At 48.0% G+C, this 18,984-nt stretch overlaps 1 protein-coding gene and 1 long non-coding RNA gene across 10 annotated transcripts in view; one reads left to right on the top strand and one right to left on the bottom strand.

Moving 5' to 3' along the window:
• The window catches only part of LOC309795153, a 399,522-nt gene that overhangs the window by 157,976 nt on the left and 222,562 nt on the right, over positions 1 to 18,984 (bottom strand). The gene's annotated exons all lie outside the window — the stretch shown is intronic.
• Positions 4,971 to 18,984, top strand: part of FGFR2 (fibroblast growth factor receptor 2) — a 105,230-nt gene continuing 91,216 nt past the window's right edge. For 7 of the 9 annotated variants that reach the window (XM_082611596.1, XM_082611595.1, XM_082611593.1 and 4 more), the window contains exons 1-2: positions 4,971 to 5,430; positions 9,243 to 9,534. In XM_082611596.1, the coding sequence (XP_082467722.1) occupies positions 9,369 to 9,534 (166 nt within the window). In that variant the 5' untranslated portion in view covers positions 4,971 to 5,430; positions 9,243 to 9,368. Of the gene's footprint in view, positions 5,431 to 9,242; positions 9,535 to 10,757; positions 10,819 to 18,984 lie in introns of those variants that run through there. The other 2 variants (XM_082611594.1, XM_082611591.1) reach the window with 2 other exon arrangements.

Below are 18,984 nucleotides of genomic sequence, written 5' to 3'. Positions count from 1 at the left end.
AGTCCCTGACAACGTTGGGATGAAAACCCCGGTCTTGGGTGCCCTGGCCTCGTGCTGTTTCTGCGGTACAAGGTTGCCTGTCAAATGCCCTGTGACTTTGGGCTTCATAGATATCACATCTGGCTGGTTTGGCCAACCAGTGAATCGATCAATCAAATTTCCTTCACGTGTTCAGATTGGCAGACGCCAGGTAGGAACTTGCAGCTTATGGGGGTGGCACTAGGGGACAGTGTTGAGACCAGAGTAAAATTTCCCCAGTTATGCCCTCTCCCACTATCTTTTACAGCGATTTTTGCTTTTCTTGAACCAGAACACAGTCAAGGTTCCTGAATTGCCCCTCAATTGCATTTTGAGTAACAGACCCAGTTACCCAGATGCAAACAGCAAATGTGGGGTGGATTTGTAAGCCTTCGTTTTTCAAACGCAAGCCTCAGCAATTCTTCAGAATCTTCCATTTCCATTTGTTTTTATAATATCACTGATAAGAATCATTTTACAAACCAAAAATGTTGGCCTTTAATTCTTCCCCTGTTTTGAAGACTATGCAAATTCAGCTGATGAAACTGTAAGTGTGCAAAAGAGATGTCAGACAATCTCATGCACCTGAACTTGAAGGTTCTTTGAAACATAACACAACAGTCCCAGATTCTTCTTGGAACACTTGACGAAGGAGAAATGGGCTGGATCCATGGGGAGTGGGTAATTTCTCTGGAAATATTAACATTTTGGGAGGCAGTGAATTCTACTCAAAATATCTTAGTTCTATACTGAGCTGAATCACCTGGCATAAACAGATGAAAGTGGCTGACTTGCTCTCGTGGCCACTGAAAAGAATCCCAGCCTGATCGGGAGAACAGATTTCTGGGTTTCCCTGCCATCAGCCAGCGTGGTGGCCTAGAGCCCATCCCTTCCCCTTTCTGCACCCTGATTTCCTCCCCTGTAAAATTCGGGAGTCAACAGGATGGTTTAATACACACTTCCTCACCTTTGGACCCAGTCTCCCTAGGAAGACCTACCCATGTCATTCAAGCCATTTGGAAATCCAGCAAACCATCAGAGCAGGGCATAGTGGCAATTTTTATTCAGATGCTCCTCACAATTTCAAAGAAGCTCTTTCTTAAGCTGTTCACTGGTGTTAAAAGTGTCTTCTGCCCAACACCACCCCCTGTATCTTCCTCGCCACTCCCTGGGACCGTTTCTGGGCAGTGGGTACCAGTGAGCGTTGTAATGCTTTCCAGTTGGATGGCCATTTGTATGACTTGGCTGCCTTCCAGCCATTTCATCTTAGGGGGGTCTTGGGTAGGCACCTCCAGGCCTTTCAGCTGGGGCAGAGGAGGATTGGGGAATCCAGCAGTGTTGGCTCCAGACTCTCTTAAAACCAGGTTCAAAATAATATCCACGGGGTGCTGGTGGGTTCTCGGCTCTTCACCGAATCGCTTTAATTTTTCCAGTAGTCCCAGGAGGTGGGAATAATACTAACAGCTAATAATAATCATAGCAGGCACATTGCATTTCCCACGTGCCCAAGAGTTGCTCTAGAACCATGGGGTATCTGGATAAAAAGGTCTAAATGCTTGTCACACCTTAATTCATTTAATTCTTTGAGTGACTCTATTAAATTACAGCAAATCCCCTACATACGAACGAGTTCCATTCCGAGAGTGCGTTCGTTAAGCCCGATTTGTTTGTAAGTCCAACAAAGTTAGCCTAGGTACCCAACTAACACAATCAGCTATATAGTACTGTACTGTAATAGTAATACGTTTGCATCGTTGAAACTTCGCAACTTGAAGGTTCGGATGTAGGGGACTTACTGTACTACAAGATAGGTACCATTGTTTTCCTAATTTTATAGTTGAGAACATGGAAGACTCAGATAACTTAAGTTTTTCTCCAGGGAAGTCTTGGCTTGGAGGTTCAGGCCCTGTTCTAAGTTTAGAATCATTGATGATGATCAGTGCTGGGGTTCATGATTTTGCTTCAGCTAAAATGTCATAAGCTCCCTGAAGATGGGTCCAAGCTCTCCGATCCCCCGCCTCCACCAGCCCATCCTAGGATTAACAACTCTTACCATAGTCCTTGGACTATTGTAGATTTCTCCTTTCGAATGCTTCTTTTATGCTACGGACATTCTTGAGATGTCGCTTAAAGAATGAAATTCATAGTTTTGCAGGGCGCTCAGAACCACGTTAAAAGGGCTCATTAGCACTTAAATGTCAGTAGCCTTTTTATTCCTCTAACTTTTCTATCGGGTGAAGGAACAGCCACCCATTAAAAAACAAATTATTAAAAGAGAAATTCTAAATCTTTAAAGGAGAGAGGCCCATGGCAGCTAGCGTTCCCACCCCCTCCCCCTTTCTCTTCGCAGAACCAATGGGCGAGCAGCAGTTTGTTCCTTGAAGCTTATGGGGCATTGGAGTTCTGGTGTCCTCATTTTCCGTCCTTCCATTGATGTATCGTTACTGGAGTGAAAAAAAGAAGGGCGTCTCGAGGGCTTTTGAAAAAAAATGGGTGACTACTCAAGACATTTTGTAAAGGGGGGGCAATTGCGAGGAAAAGGGGCCTCAGTGGGGGGCGGAGGGGCTGTGAATGGGGCCTTGTCTGGCGGTTCTTCCAGCTGAAACCTGGTGCTGGCGTTCGTGGTTCAGTTCAAACTGTCACCTTTAGTTCTTTCTGGCTTTTCTGCCCTCGGCTCTGAACCTCAACAGATTGGGGCTTATTTACCTATTCACACTCGGCTGTGGAAGCTCATTAATAGGCTTATTAGCTACACCATTCACGGGAGGCCATTGACAAAAGAGGTTCCAGCCACTTGAAGAGGGAAGAGAAAAAAACTGTAAAGAGATTATTTTCTCATTCAGAAGCCTCGCTGGTGTGAAAGCTTTCCTAGACCCTCTGAGGTCACTCGAAGCCTAAATATGATGACAGGATTTTTTTTTTTTTTTTTTAAATTCCAAACATGCTTTTGCTTTTCTCAAAACCAAACAGTTTGCTGTTGTGGGCTTGCGGGCTTCCCTCACTTAAAAACGGACACTCTTAAGGGAATAAGAGGCTTTTGATGGATTGGTGTCTTTTCATCCCTATAAAGAATAAATTCTGCAAACTGCATCTGCACGTTGAAGTAGGTGTTCTTATTTGTCATTTTCAGCAGAAGGCTTCCTTTTTATTTGACGTACATAGAGCCATTGATGAATGGGGGACAGGGACGGCAGCTTCCTGCACCACTAATTTATGTGGGAATGTGTTAACAGCATTTTCAATGGCTGATGGACTCCTTGCAGGATGGGAAAGGAATCTGTACTGAGACACTTGAGTTCCCCATTGGCAGGGGATATAAAGACGTAAGTGCCAGCCTCTGAGCAGGCAGACGCTCAGCCACGTCTCTTTCCGTGACCCCTGGTCTGAGATGTTGAAAAGGTACTGATGTGGTCACAACAACTCAGGTGTGGTGGATGGCTGAGGGTCACCTGGCTGAGGTGTCCATGAATTAAAAGGTTCTGGGACTGATCCGGGTTTGAAGACTTGACCAAAACGCATAGCCCTCCCCCAATCATATACATGAACTGATTGTTTTGCTTGAGAGTCAGACTATTACTTTTGCTGTCACATTTCCAAAATAGAATTTCATAGCCATTTGCCTGAAGCATTTCAATGGATCTGTTACTCCTGGCTTTTAGGGAATTTTACATAAAAGTTCTCTGAGATGTATTGTGAAGAAAAATGATTTTCTAATGACGTGGCACCTTGAAAAAATATTTCCGTAAATGTTATGAAGTATGCAGTGTCAATGACCCAGGAGCAGCTGCATTTCTAAATTCAGGAAAAGTCGATTTCCCAGGTCACTTTGGTACTGCTTCTCCATCCATCTTCAGAACTCAAAAGCACTTCTGGGTTTAATGACCTTTTCTAAGGAAAAATAATTAAGGTTTTTATCTATATTGTCTTGGACTTAAGGCACCACTGCTTAGGAGCTGGATGAGTGAGATAGGAGAGAAAGTATATTAAAGAATAAATTATCCGGTAGATACAGCCTAGTGGAAAAGGTAAATGGAAAATATGAACTTTAACCAGTTACAGCTTGGCATTTGGTTGAAGAATCTTAAGATTCAGAGAGAGGAATTGATTTGCTCAAGGTCGTACAGCTACTTACAGCAGAGTTGAGTCTTTAGACTCTTCCGAATTTATTGATCCAAATATATATTACCAAACAACACTTTTTTTTTTTCTCTCCAGTTTTGAACTTTTTCTAAGAGATCCAGATTCAAAGCCAGGCTCAGCGGCTGCCAGCAACCAGCTGTTTAACCCTGGACAAATAACCTCTCTCATCCTCACTTTCCTTACCAGAAACTGGGACTATTACTCTGCAGGGTGGCAGTGTCGATTCAAAAGAAGACTCTATTCCGTGTGTCCCACCCATAGCAGGGCCTCCATAAATACTCGTTTCTTTTCTCATTGCTCTCGTTTTGAAGGACAGAGCAGTGTAGCGTCCAGCAACCATTCCCAAGTTGCTTCCTCTCCTCTCAGTTTGTTCATTACATTTCTCCCCCCAATACCACGCAGACGCATTTTAAAGTCTCTTTCGGGGGTAGAGCAGGCATTCTGTCATTTGTTTTGACTTGAAATAAGACAACGTAACGCAACCGCCCGGCAAACCGTCGGTCAGGCCAGCTCCCGAAGAAAGGGGGCGGGGGCGGGGGCGCGGGACCCGGCCTGATTCACCGAGGATGCTGCTGCCTCTCTCCGTCCCGGTTCTGGCCGGGCCCCTCGCCTTCCCGGCCGGGGTCTTGGGGCCGCTCGCAGGCGTCGGGAGCCGCGCGGAGCAGGGGCGGTCGGGGCGCGCGGCGCTGATTGGCAGAGCGGGCGCCGCCGTCCAGGAAACGGCTCGGGTTTCAGCGGGGGCGTGACCCGCCGGGAGGGGGCGGCGGCGGCGGCGGCGCGGGCGGCGGCGGCGGCAGTGGAGAGCGCCGCGGAGAGCCGAGCGGGCGGGCGGCGGGTGCGGAGCGGGCGGGCGAGCGAGCGAGCGATCGAGCGCGGCCGCCACAAAGCTCGGGCGCCGCGGGGTCTGCGCGCGGCGTAGCTGGCCCCGCGCGGCGACTCCTTTCCATGCTGGCTGGGCCCGGCCGCGAGCCCCGGGCGCCCCGAGGCCGCGGCTTTCCTGCGCGCTCCGAGCGTTCGCAAGTTGCGAGCAAAGTTTGCTGGAGGAAACGCCAAGCCTGAGTCCTTTCTTCCTCTCGCTCCCCAAATCCAAGCGCAGCCTGCCGGCGTCATGCCCGCGCGCCTCCGCAACCTGGGGTGCGCGTGAAGCCTCGGAGCCTTGGCGCCGGCGAGGACCCAAGGACCACTTTTTGGGGGGAGCTCGTCGTTTGCTCCGTCCCGACCCACGCCGGGCGCGGGGACAGAGCCGGTCGCCGGGGATCGTTGCCATTCAAGGTAACCGCCGTGGTGGGTCCCTTGGGAGCCTCGCGGGACGGGAGAGTGGGCTCCGTGAAAGCCCGGGACGCCGGGTGCACGGCCCCCGAGCGGAGGGCTGGCACTGTGGAGGCTGCTCCCTGTTCTCCCTCTTTGGCGGCATAGGTGATGGGGGAGCTGGGTGCATGCTGACGGCTGGCGTTAGGGAAGTTCTGCCTCAACCACCCCCATCCAGATGCTGACATCTGCCTCTGGCGCTCACACCCGCCCCCCTGTCAAACTCCGAAAGGCGCACTCCCGCCAGCCCGGCGAGATCCTCCGACCCCAGAGCTGGCGGGCGAGCGGCGGGGCTGCCTCGCTGGTGGCATAGCCGCGCAGGTCCGGAGCTCGGAGGGGCATCTTCGGGGTGCCTCGTTCCGGGCCCCGGGGAGCACCCGTCCCGTCCCATCCAGGCCCCGACGGGGGTGCCCTTCCCCGGGAGGGAGCCGCTGGGGTGGGGCCGGCGACACCTCTGTAGGGTAGGAGATGCTCGGGGGTGGCACATTTGGGGAGGGGGCTGCTCCGGTTCCCCGATTGCAGTGCCGGGCGCCTCTGGCCCGCAGCCGCCGTCGGCGCTGGAGGGAGCCCGGCGCGCCTGGGGCTAGGGGGCGAACTGGACCGACTTTTTCTAGTTCTCTGCCTGCTCCGCCGGCAGCAGCTCGGAGATGTCGAAAGCGCAGGCGAGTTCTAACTTGCGCGCTCATTCTTTCGGCTGCCGGACCGCGCCGGGGAATCAGCCGGGGGGCCGGGTCAGGAGCTGGCTCCGACCCTCGCGGCCAGAGGGCCAGGCGCAGAGGTCCGGCCCGGGGGCGGTGAGTCTCCGCAGTTCCCCTCGCTGTCCGCTCCCTTGCAGACTCTTCTCGCGACCCTCCTTCCTCTCGCCCAATTCAATAAAACCTACCCTTAAAGGCAAACCTGCTTTCACCCATTATGTGTTTGGTGTGAAACGCTATCAACATTTAAAACCCCATTGTCCCCTTGGTCCCAAATCCCTGTAAATCTTCCACTGGCCTCGACTCATTTTCATCTGAAAAGACTGTTTAGTTTGAATAGAAAAGCAATCGGGAGCCCCCCCCCCACCTCTTTCTCCGTGGAATGTCAATTAAAATGCAGATTTCTCTGAGCTCTTTAGCGCCCGGAGAAGGGGGAGAAAATCAGATATTCCAAGCAAACAAATGAAAGAAGTGCTACAGTGAAGCCGGGTTGGTGGTGTTCAGTTCTCCCGAAGCGGCGGCAAGTCCTCATTGGCTTGCCAGCGTTAACAGGGAAGAGAAGGTGGTCCCAGGTCAGCCTGTATTTTGTATTTTCTGAGATTTCAGTATGTTGAGGAATCCCCACACCCATCGCATTTGACCCCCTGAGAGGCCCCCGCCCTGTTAGCTGTGGGGAGAAGGGGAGCTAGGGAGGCTCTGAGCCAGGAGGTGGATCTGCCCCCTGGGGGACCTGGGCGCACCCCCCCCCCCCCCCCGCCACCTTGCCTGGCTCTCTTGACTGATGTGAAATATACTGGGAACAAAACACCCAAGTGCTCGTCATGGGCGGGCAGGCAGACAGACAACCTCTTAGGGGTAGAAACTCAGGTAAGGCGGGCGCTGTATGGGCTGTCTTCTTGGAGTGTGTGTGTGTGGGGGGGTGTTGGGGAATGTTCTGGTAAACCGAGGAGCCCAGCATCGACCTGGCATAGGGACCACTCCCCAGCCAAGCCCTCTCGCTTGTCACTCTGCCTGTCTTTGGGGGCAGGCTTGTGCCGAGGTGAAAATGGGCCAGGGGGACGGGTGGCCATGAAGAGCCATCCATCACTGGGAGGGTGACAACTCCTCCCGCGCCTGGGTGGAGAAGAGAGTTCCCTTTCAAGGGGAAAAATAAACACGCTGGGGCTTTCACTGAGGCTCAGACTCCAGGAGGGATTATGGTATTGAAGGCAGGAAGCCGGGATTGTGGCCGCCAGCGGCATGCTGGGCCTGTGTTCCCAGCACCGAGCCTGGGGACCTCATTATCCTGCCTAGGAGGTCCCTCCATACTTTTGTCCAGTCTGGAGAGGACTTGTGCAGACCTGCCGCCCTAGGCCTCCACCTTCCAGAGATTTGGGAAAGGGGTGGCCGCGGGGCCTGGACCTGGAAATGGCTAAAAGTCAGTTTCTGGTGCAAGCTGATGGGGTGAACGAATGGTTTGGGATTTAGCTGAGGTCACTCACTGTCCACCTTTCCCTGCCTAGAGCAAAGGAAGCTCCTCTAGGCTGGGACAGGTGGGCGAGGCGGCTGGGGAAGCAGCCTGGGGCCCACTCTCCTGCTAGGATTTAAGATTGTTCCTGTGAGGCAGAAAACTCCCATGCATTCTGGAAATGCTTAGTAAATCAATGAGAATGTTTGTGTGTTTTCCTCCCACGTGTATGTAGAAATAGATATGGAATTATCTTTTGAGGCTCTTAACTTGAAGAGGAAGGAAAAGTTGGCCAAAAAATCCTTCAAGCAGTCTGAAAACAGGGTGGGCACACATGCTTTTCTTGCTTGTGCTGTGAATCACACCATTTCACATGTGCTTTCTTTGAAGCAGAGATTTTCTTTATTCCTCCTCTGGAAGTGGTGCAGCATCCTCTTTTCCCTTACCCACTTTAATCCTTAGTTAAGGCTAAAAGTTTTTTCTCATGTAGCTTTGGGGAGGCTCCAGCAGTGTTGAAATCGTAGTCATAATTCGAAATATCAAGTCATGCAAAAAGCGTGGGGTTTAGAAAGTTCTCAGCCCTACCCTCAATCCTATAAAATGTGGTTCATTCATATATAGTTCACAGAATCTGACTGTGTCGAACAAATTCTCTAAAGCTTGTGCATTTCGGTTCTATACTTAGTAATTGATACCGAACAAATTTAAAGTTATTTGGAATATCTTAAGTGTGGAAACTTTTCTTTGCCTTTGGATCAAATGAGTGAACAGAATAGCAGGTTGGGCACCCCCTTGTAATTTCTGCTCTGAAATTTTAGCCAGTAGGTTAGCATACTGAAAGTTCTTGGCCCAATCACATACCTTGATAATAATTTACATATCATCAGAAGCAGCATCATTAATAAATGCCTGTGATATTCATCAGAATTTGCACTTGCTCCATTTCTTAACCCGCTCTGTCTGAAGGCATTCGCTAGGCCTGGGTTGCCATTAATCATAGTGGAACGGGATTCAGCTTTCGAATCTCTTTTTTGGATCAGCTGCTTTGAATGTATTGCAGTTCCGTTCATTCTTTGTAAGTGACTGCTTGGCGAAAGATTGAAATACATTTCTGCGTTTGAAAATGAATCTCGACAAGTGTAAACTGGTGGGAATTTTTGGTCGCCTTCCTGGGGTTCTTTTTACTTTGCTGGTCTCTCTTCTTCCTGAGGCCTCCAGCCCCCAGAAGCAGATGCCTCTGAAGCCCCGTTGGCCTGAGAGAAGTTAACGAGAGGCTGGGTATGCCAGCCTGAGCATCATTAACTTGCTTTGTAGTTGCCCTTGAAACTAAGGTCACGTTGCTTCTGCTTTTTGAGGGCTGTAGAGGTGACAGTGGGTAGGAGAAGAGAGTACACTTTGCCTGACTGAAGTGGCCGCACGTATCTGTGTCCTGTAGCTACTCTTTTTTTAATCTCTGTTTCTTAAAAGTAGGCCTTCTAAACGATCAGCCTGACACCTTTTGTGGACCGGTCTGGTGGAAACCCCTGGGACTCACGTGCGGATGGAAGGCATTTGCAGATAATGAAAAAGAACTGGGTTGAAATGAATTGGCGTTGGGGAAGATTTCACTGACTTGCCGACTCTCTCTCCTCTAGAGGCTACAGCAGCAGCAGAAGTGACTGCAGGGCCAGCAGAGGCTGTCACAGCACCTTGGTTCCCGAGCCCACCGCCGGCTGAAGGCATTGCTGCAGGCAGTCCATGCTCATAGAGGAAGTGTGCAGATGGGATTAACGTCCACATGGAGATATGGAAGAGGACGGGGGATTGGCACCGTAACCATGGTCAGCTGGGGGCGCTTCCTCGGCCTGGTTGTGGTCACTATGGCAACCTTGTCCCTGGCCCGGCCCTCCTTCAATTTAGTTGAGGATACCACGGTGGAGCCGGAAGGTAAGTTGTTTAATTTCACTTTCAGGGTACCAGGTTTGTTTTGGGATTTGTCCGGGGAAGTGGCACTCAGGTCAAGGCCTGTTTGAGAATCAGCTGCCCCTTGCGTTGTAAATGAGTCTTCCAAGGGCAAGGGAGAGTGGGCTGTCTGCTCCCCGCAAGCCAGAGATTGCGAGAGAAGGTTCCCAGCTGTCACACTGCAGGCAGAGTGGTGTAGTTTGGTGGTTTCTCAGCATGTGCGTTTCTCTGAGCTGGGTGAGGGAGACAGCGGGCAAGTTTATCCAGTGCCCAGGAGAGCCGTGGAAGGGGAGCTTGCAGCTGAATGCCATCTAGGGCTTCCTGCGGGAGCATGCTTCCCGGAGAAGGTCTTGCTCCCAATGTAAAGAATTGCTGTTTTCTAACAAAAGGAGTCACTAAGGGAAATTGCCAACATCTGAAATGCTGACATTTTATTTTCATTGTCTAAGGAGAAAAAGCAGCCTCTGAAGTTCAGCACAGAGATGCTTGACACATTACATTCTTTTGAGCCATTGTAATTCATAATACTTAAGCAGTACGTCACAAAGCGGCAGATTCTATTTTAAGTCAATTTGAAGTGTACCTGGGCCTTTCCTGAATCTCTGAGAACTTCCAGATCTAACAGGGTGTGCGTTGGTGTTTCAGCTTTGGAAATTGCACGAAGGCAACACATTATGCATTTTGGAAGGTACAGAAAGGCATGAGGCCAGTTGTGAGCACCAGACAGGGCTGAATTATCCCTCTGGGCAGATTTGGAACCTCTTCCCCAGGTCCTTCGGAGACGTCGGTAGCCAAGCCTTGACTTGGTGCAGCACTGAAATCTGTCATCAGTAGGGAATATTGGTAGCTGAGCTATTTTTCACGTGGTAATCTGAGAATAAAACGGCAGATCCTAGCACTCATCGCCACTTAATGAACCTGTTTGCTGAGAGCCCACCTGGTGCCTGCTGAGCTCGGGGGCCTGAGTGGGCTGGGGTCAGCTCAGCTGTTCTGGAAAGGCACCCAGCACAGAAGAGGACCGCAAGCCCGTCTAGGACCACGCGGGAGGGAGGGCTGTGTCCCCATCCAAGGGGGGCTCCCGCTGAGACCCTGAGTCAGGAAGCATAAAGGCATATCTTTTTCTAAGACGGAGGGACTTCTTACCGGAAGCAGTCCAGCAGTCGTGAGATGAGGCTCGTGCCCTTTTTCTTACACAGAGCTACGGAGGCTTTATAATGAACAGGTGTGGTGACATCGCCGAGGCTTCCAGATCTCCGGGAAGGAAATCTGGTAGGAGCTTGTGTCTGTGACTGCCTCCTTGTGACACAAGCATGGCTGTACTGTGCAGCGGTGATGCATTTTTAAAGGGCTTAACTTGAGGGAAAAGGGTCCTGGTTTCTGAAAGTCATGCCTGTACTTCTTTAATTTTGCTAATAATTAAAATGGATGTTTCTCTAATTGCCAGTTTTCCCCCGAGTGTGTGGCTCAGCCCACACCGAGGCAGCTGAGCTGGGATTTCCCAGGAATGGCCCAGGTTAGGAAGAAAATGTCATTTTTCATTTAGACTTTCAGGGCAGTATTATTGGGAGTTTATTTCAACATAAAGTGTAAAATGGTCCTGGAGGACTTCTTTTTATCATATTTAATTATTGAAGAGAGTTTAAAATAAGTGTGCACATACTGGAAGAAAGAGGTGAGGCAGAGAGGGGGAAAAGCAGTGGACAGGGATGAAGTCCCCACGGTGGTTCTTTGTTAAAAATGTGCATCCAACAATGTGAGTATTGTTGGAAGCAGGTCTTCCCAACTTGGCATCTGTGGATGCACTTGCGGGTTGAGGGGAGGTGCCTGAATTCCCTGAAATGGTAGGTCATATTTTGCAGATGTCCTTCTGTGCATATTTCGGGGTTCATAGCTCCTATGAGGTTTGTGTCCAGAGTTGTGAGAGGTTAAAAAAAAAAAGATTTAGTGGACCCCGCAAAACCCTGCAAAGAGGTGACTTTGGAAAAGCAAACAAACCCCTGGACCTCAGTTTCCTTCCCTTTCTGTCACCTGAGGGTTGGATAAGACAGTCTTCAGGGTCTCTTCATTCGTGCTAAATGAATATTTATATCCTCAGAAGCCTTCTGATGACCTGCCTCAAAAGCCTGCTGGGAGATTTAGGTGGGCCTGGACGTAAAGTGAAGTTAGCGTAGGGCCTGGCGTCTAATGAGCACCTGGGATGTGTTGTCATCGTTGTTCCCAGAGCGCTGGGCACATGCATCTTCCTGGTCCCGTGGGCCGGCTGGGTCAGTTGCCACAGTGTCAGGAAACATCTAGGCTTTTGGAGACAGTTGAGAAGAAGGTTGCTGTCTAATGGAGGAGGCCCTTCGTGTTTCCAGGCAGCTGTGTTTGCTTTCTGCAGGGTCTGTACTTCCCCCTTCAACTGATTTGAGCCCTAAGATGAGTTCTTCCAATGCCGGAGTTTTGCTTCGGTGTCCGAGGGTGTTAGGAAGGTAATCTAATTATAGATGAGGAAGAGGAGATTTTGGCAACTGGAAGCAGGCTAAGTAGGGCAGCTCCACTTTAGGCTGTGGTACCAGCGAATTGGAGAGAGACAGACAGAGAGTCCCGCATCCATGTGTGTCATCAGTCCCTGTCTGTCTTCCTCGGTGAGTTTAACTGTAGCTTTGGTTAAAATAAGTTCAGCCTTGACCTTCTAGTGCACACGGCCTTATCTTAATTTTGGTTTGCTAATTGGGAAGCTCAGTTTAGATAATGTGTATTGGGCTGGACCAGAGGAAAATTTGTCCAGAGAAAAAGGTGACTAAGTTCCAGGAAGGAGCCTGAGCCCTAATGCTTGAGGGTCCTTTTCCAATTGTCCCGGCTTTGTACAGTATCATGTCATCTATCATCACCCTATCCCATCCATCATCATATCATGTATCACATCATCTCATCTACCATGTATCATCATATCATATATCCCATCATCTGTCATATATCATTTGTCTCTGGACACATTCTGAAGTGGTAGCAGCAGGTTTGGGTCTACTCAGCTGACTTAAGAAGAAAATAATCTCTAGAAGATTTTAGTTGTTAATATTCCAGACTAAGAACGAATATTTTCAGCTGGTCATTCATTTTTGTAGGTGATCAGCTGCGAAGGGTTGAAACTCAGTTGACTCAAAGGGGCCAGTCCTCAATGCCAAGTACTGTTCTGTTGATTAAGATTGTAATTATTTAGAGTATAGTCAAGCTTGATTACCCTGGGGTGGAGGCGACTCTTACTTTCAAGTTCTTCCTGACATTGTCACCTACTCTGGTTAATTAAGTCATTGTTGACATTATCCACATCTTTGTTTACATCAGCCCAGTAGGAGCTAAAATAAAAGGACTTTTCCAACCCCAAACCCTTAATTACTTTTCCACCCTCCACAAAGTGTCATTCTGAAAAGCAACAACCTGGGAAGAAAGTATATGCCTTTTTTTCTTCTTCTTTTTTTTTTTTTGTAATCAATTTTTGGGCAAGGCAATGCTGACTGATGTGAGTTGGTCCGAAGTTCAGTAGCAGGGGGTCCACACGGAGACCTCCTTACCTCAGATTTTTCCAGCATGGTTTAAGTCCTTTGTTAGAAGTATTGTAAATGCCATGATATCAGCCATACGCATTTAATTGCAAGTTAAAAGAAAAGAAAAAAAGAATATATCCGCATACCAAGAATGAATGATTTAAAATAATCTTCTGTTTTGTATTATCTGCATCTTTGTTTCTCAATATGAGTGTTAATATTTAAGAGTTGACTGTAACTTGATAGCTTAGGAACAAGGACTTATTCTTGGTAAATTAAACCAAACGTAGGCTTGTGCAGTTAAATACACAATGAAGTACACATTCTTTATTAGTATATAAAGTATTTCACAATTCATAGGCAAAGAGCTGTGTTTAATATTACTTCTAGAGCAAAAATTTGGCAAGCTCAGAGAATTGGTATTTGTATATTTTCTATACTGGCTCGCTCTCATCCAAATTCCAAGTGTGTGTGTGTGTGTGTGTGTGTGTGTGTGTGTGTGTGTGTGTATTTTGCCTTTTTATTTTAACCAGTTAAAACACTGAGTACCTACTAGGTGACCAGTCCTTGCTAGGCCATAACTGAAGACTTGTTGATCTCAAGTGTTTCCCACTCAGTGGAGGGTGAGAATTCAAATAACTAGAGCAATCCAATATGAGATGTTTCCAATATCAGACTTAATGAATAATTACATGGTTATGAAATAACTGGGGTAGTGTTTAAACAGGAAGAGTTTTGTTTAATGTTTGTATTCCCAATAAAATGTGCCCAGGAGCCCTCCCATTTGTAGTCTCTTGTTTGGGTATTTACTTATCCAGGGTAATTGTTAAAAGGCTACCCCCCTCTTTCATCAGAGTCTGGCTTAGTTTTACATTTCCATTAAAAATGCTGTCTAATTTTAGTCTTTAAAGGAAAACGTGGGAAATTGATTTTTGGCTGCCAGCATCTTAGGCTCGGTAGGAAATACAGCTAGTGTGCTACTTTCCGCTGTGCTGATTTGATTCTTAGCAGGGTGTGCTTGCCTTGGTAAGCAATTCAGAAGTGACTGGAAGTTTTTCAGGCTGTCCCACAAATGATTCTGATCCAGTGGGTTTTATGAGGCTGTGCAAAAAGGCCCATTATCTTTATTATTATTTTGTTTTCCTGGAGGGATGACTTTAGCCTTAGGTTTTGCATCCTTTTTATGCTTTTGCTATATCCAAGTGAGATTTAGAGATGGCTCTGCTTTTCCTGCTTCCCTGGCATTGCAATGCCTGATGCCACACCCTCACCCCACGTCCTTCTCTCTGCCTTGCCATCTTAGCAGTAATTTCTTTTAACTGATGGTGACAGTGCTGAAGGCCATATGTGTCTGAATCATGAACCCAATGTAAGGGCTGAACGTTTGGCCTTAAGTCAGAGAGGTGGGTTTCTGATCATTATATCCAAGATGAACAAACCCCGAAGAATTCAGCTTTGACTTCTTAGAGGCTTAGAGGCTCTTGAACTTGAGTTTTTAAAGCTATGCACAAGTCGTGTTCCATTTTGCGGACAGTGTTTATCTTCATGGGAAGCCTTAAGGCTTTCTGGCAACCCGAGAGTCTGCACAAACCGGCCACTTCCTCCTGCTTACCCAGATAGACCTGGAGTGACCCAGCCAGGTTCAGCCCTGGCTTTCCTGGATCAGGGAATGTGAGGAGGTGGGGAAGGGAGCTGAGGCCGAGTTCTGTAAAGAAGTCTGGTTGAACAAGCTGCTGGCCTTTTCACTATGACGGTCCCCCATGTCTTGGAGATATTTCCTTTTGAAATTAACAAAGGTCACACTTTTCCCAAGTTTTTTTTCCCCCGTGCTCTGATTGTTACTACGCCATTTTTGGGCATGACAGGAAATCCAAAATGGTAGCCACATCAGTGGTAGATGGTGGTTGCAGGCTTTCACTGGCCTCTGTTTGTAGAACTTCAAGCTTTTACCGTTTATATAATCATGCAAAAGGATATTTTTAATTATCAGGCTAGACCACTGTTGTCCATGAAGAGTGCAAATCAAGTAAATTAGGCATGCTTTAGAATTTCAGTAATTTTGGTTTTAGGAAACTTGTACCATGATGGAGTTTTAAGATGTTGGGTGTGAGCTGTTGTCATTTATTCCACTTTGGAATACCATAAGTGGTTACGTCCCATTCTGGACTTTTGCCATTTCATGTGAATATTAAAGATGTCAACTTCTTTTTGACTGTACTGAGTCAGGGAGCTAAGGTGTGGCCTACTCTTTGCTTTAACCCCTGTCCAACTAAAGCATGGTAAATTCCGAGTCGGGTCTGAATGGAATGCACATATATGGAACGTCGGGTCGTGGTGAACGTGTTTTATGGGGAAGTCAAAAAAATAGCTTATAAGGAAAATACTGACAGATTCAGAATTGAGGTCAAGGGACATATATATTTTATGATTTATATACAGCACTTTACTTGAAAGAAAGAACCCAGTTCTGAGCTCTGACATTAATACAGTAAACTCTGTATATATTGTCATGATTATTTTCTAACATTAGAACTTCTTCTGAGTTACTATGTGTGACCTCTTTTTAAAGGCCAGTTTACTGTGAAGTTTTGCCATACATAACCGGCTGTAATGTTTTAAGAATATCAAGACAACGAAAAGGCCAACTTTATGTGTTGCAGAGGGCAGGGGGGTCGGAGGTGGGGAGGTGCTATAAAATGAATAGAAAGATCTTTGCAGTGGCGAGTTTAGGGTTTAAACTCTTTGAAGACCCTTACACTTCAGATTGTGAGTAGACAGTGAGTTTGCCCCAAAGGAGTGTGGCTGCCTTCAAGGCACCTCCTTCCTTTGGAAATTCCCTGGTGGTCCAGTGGTTAGGACTCTGCGCTTTCACTGCCGAGGGCCCGGGTTCAGTCCTTGGTCAGGGAACTAAGATCCCGAAAGCTGGCTGCACAGGTGGTGGCCGCCCCTAACCCCCACCCAAAAAAAGGCACCTCCTTCCCGTCCCGCTAAGCCTCCTGGATCTTGACCAAAACTTGTTGCCTTTTTAGCTGACCCAGGTAGGCGCACAATTAACTATACATCCTAGGGTTCAAACAGAAAATCACTCAGATCTTTAAAAGACCAGGAATCCTCTATGTAATGAACCTAAATTCTGCATCTGACTTTTTTTTTTCATAGAAATGAATAAAATCATTTAAAGTGGTATGTAATGTGCTTTCTGGGGACAGAAACTCACAGAAGGAACTTGGCCTTGGGAGCTAAACAAAGCAGATTTGAATCTTTCCTTTATCTACTGGTGCTGTGACCTTGGATAAGTTAGATAACCTCTCTGAGCCTCTCTTTCTTTATCTAAAAGTGGGTCTGATAACATCTATCTTGAAAGGGGGAGCATGAGGATCAAATGCAAGTGTATGTAAAGCCCGTACAGTAGTTCCTGGCAGATAGTAGGTGCTCAGTAAGTGCTGGTTTCCTCCCTGCCCCACCCCACTTCCTTGAAGAAGTAAAAACCTGAGATAGGATGTCAAACCAATATTTCTGAGATGTTTACCCTACGATATACAATGACAGATTTTCTGATGAGAGTCATTTACTTTAATTATAGTAGAAAGGGAGCCTATCCAACCCTTTTTATTATCCTGGGCATTTACAAGTCTGGACCTTAGAAATGGGGTCCTCTTGCTGCTTGCAGTCCAAATGGTTCAGGGTTGACATTTTTTTTCCCTGTTGAAAAAAGTCAGTTGCGGCTATGTAATAACGGCAGGATATGTGCTTCATAAGGAGCAATGTATTTTGGCAAGGAGTTCTGTGCTTGGGGCTTCCAAACAAAGGATTGTCAAGAGGCCCTGTGAAGAAGGATGGAGAGGGACTTCCCTGGCGTCCAATGGTTAGGACACTGCACTTCCACTGCAGGGGGCACGGGTTTGATCCCTGGTCAGGGAACTAAGATCCTGGATGCCACGCGGCACAGCCAAAAAAAAAGAGAAGGATGGAGAGAGGTTTATGGGATTGGTTGGCAGGGAAGGCGGGTGTCACAGGCTCAGCTTTTGTCCTGGCCCATGAGGGGAGCTCCATAGCATGTTATGATAGGCTCTGCCAGGTTGGCCTGTAGTGACTTCCCCCGGGTAGCCTGATGGGCCTTCCTTAGGTGCACAGGTGGCTGGGCTTCCAGTCTTCGTGGAAGGGAGCTCAAGGAGATTGTTATGGTACCCATGGTACTGGGGGTGTGAGTGGGGGTGCGCAGTGTGGATGGGGTCGTATTCTATTAGCCCATTCCTTGAGAGGCTGAGGATGCAGGTGGTGGTAACAGTAATTTTTATTACCATCTATTAAGTGCCTGCTGTGTGTTGGACATTGTGCTAGGTACCTTGACATATTATCTCTAATCTCTTTTCCCCAGTTTTATTGAGATATAACAGACAGCACTGTTTAAGATGTATGGCATAACCATTTGAGTTACATATATTGTGAAATGATTGCCACAATAAGTTCAGCTAACATCCATCATCTCATACAGACACAAAAAAGAAAAAGGAAAAAATATTTTGGGATTAACTCTCTTAATGACATTCACATATACCAACCACAGAGCAGTGTTAACTCTAGTCATCACGCTGTACATTATATCCCTGGTACTTATTTCCCTTCTAACCGGAATTTTGTACCTTCTGAACCACCTTCCTCCAATACCTCCTCCCGCCACCATCTCTAATCTTAGTAATGCAGCTGACCCCAGCTATCCACATGCCCATTTTATGGCTGAGACTCTTGACTGAGACTCTTGGAGATGAAATGATTCCTCCAAGTCCCCATAGTTAGTGAGTGTGTGTCCAGGCCTTGGGGTAAATTTATTGGTGGAAGGGCTGGCCCACAAGGCAGCAGCAGGAGGCCGTCCCATTTTCCTTGTCCCAGGTGCTTCAGGCGGTCTGCCCTGGGACCTACTCTGTGTTCAGTTTTGGTTGTCAGTTTAACATTGTGTCAGGCTTTTCTTCAGCATTTCTGGTTTGAGATTGGGTCAAGGCTTACCTCTGCAGACTGGTATACCTGGGGCTTCTGCAACCTGTGGTCATGAACAGATACTGGGCCTTCTAATGTCAGAAGCTAGGAAAGCATAAATAAATAAATAAATAAAAGGGGTGGGGAGGGAAAAAGATTCCGAGAACGAAAGGGCAGGAGCAGCAACACCTATATGCTTCCTGTAGCCTTGGCCAGGAAGGGTGTCCGAGGGAAAAAAGAGGCCGAGGAGCAGAACCCATTTTTAAAGCAAACAGAGTTCAGTTTGGTGGTTAAAAAAAAAAAAGAAAGTGAACTCTGAGCGGTTCCAGCCCGACGTGGAGGTGAATGAAGCCTGGTTCAGTCAGTTGCACTCTGCGCCGGCCACCTGCTCGGTGACGCAGAAGACGCAGGCATTCAGAAGGGGGGCCCCGTGTGGGTGAGAGGTTGTAGGCTGCTTGGCTGGAAGGTGACACTGCACGGTTCCCTCTGAGCCTCTCAGCCTTGGGGCGGCCGCAGCTTCCAGAGCCAAGGTCATTACCACGGAACACCTTTCAGACTGCAGCGTAATTGCTGTGGCTCCTTTGAGTTTGTCCCCCAATGATGTTGAGACCCTACTATGTCCTACTGTGTGCCGGGCTCTGTGGGGATAGAATGACAAGCAGAGAAGTCTCAAGTCCTGTTGAGTTGGGAGGGACAGGGGGCGGGGACTGGGACTGGCATTCATCAAATACTTGCAAAAAACGAGGGGGCACTTCCAATCGGAGGTGAAGGTAATCTGAAGTAAAAGCATGGTGTGTCTCATAGGGATTCGGGGAGCCCCGAGGAGGCCAGTGTGCTAGAGATGGGGCTGCAGAAGTAGGCCAGGCCAGGCGGGGCTGGAGGCAGCCTATGTGCCACGTTAAGGATTTTTCTGGGTCTTCCAACCGTGCACCTT

Source organism: Mesoplodon mirus (genome assembly GCF_964341445.2).
Source record: "Mesoplodon mirus genome assembly, chromosome: 2".
Lineage (NCBI taxonomy): Eukaryota > Metazoa > Chordata > Mammalia > Artiodactyla > Ziphiidae > Mesoplodon > Mesoplodon mirus.
This window is presented reverse-complemented; position numbering and strand designations above follow the sequence as displayed.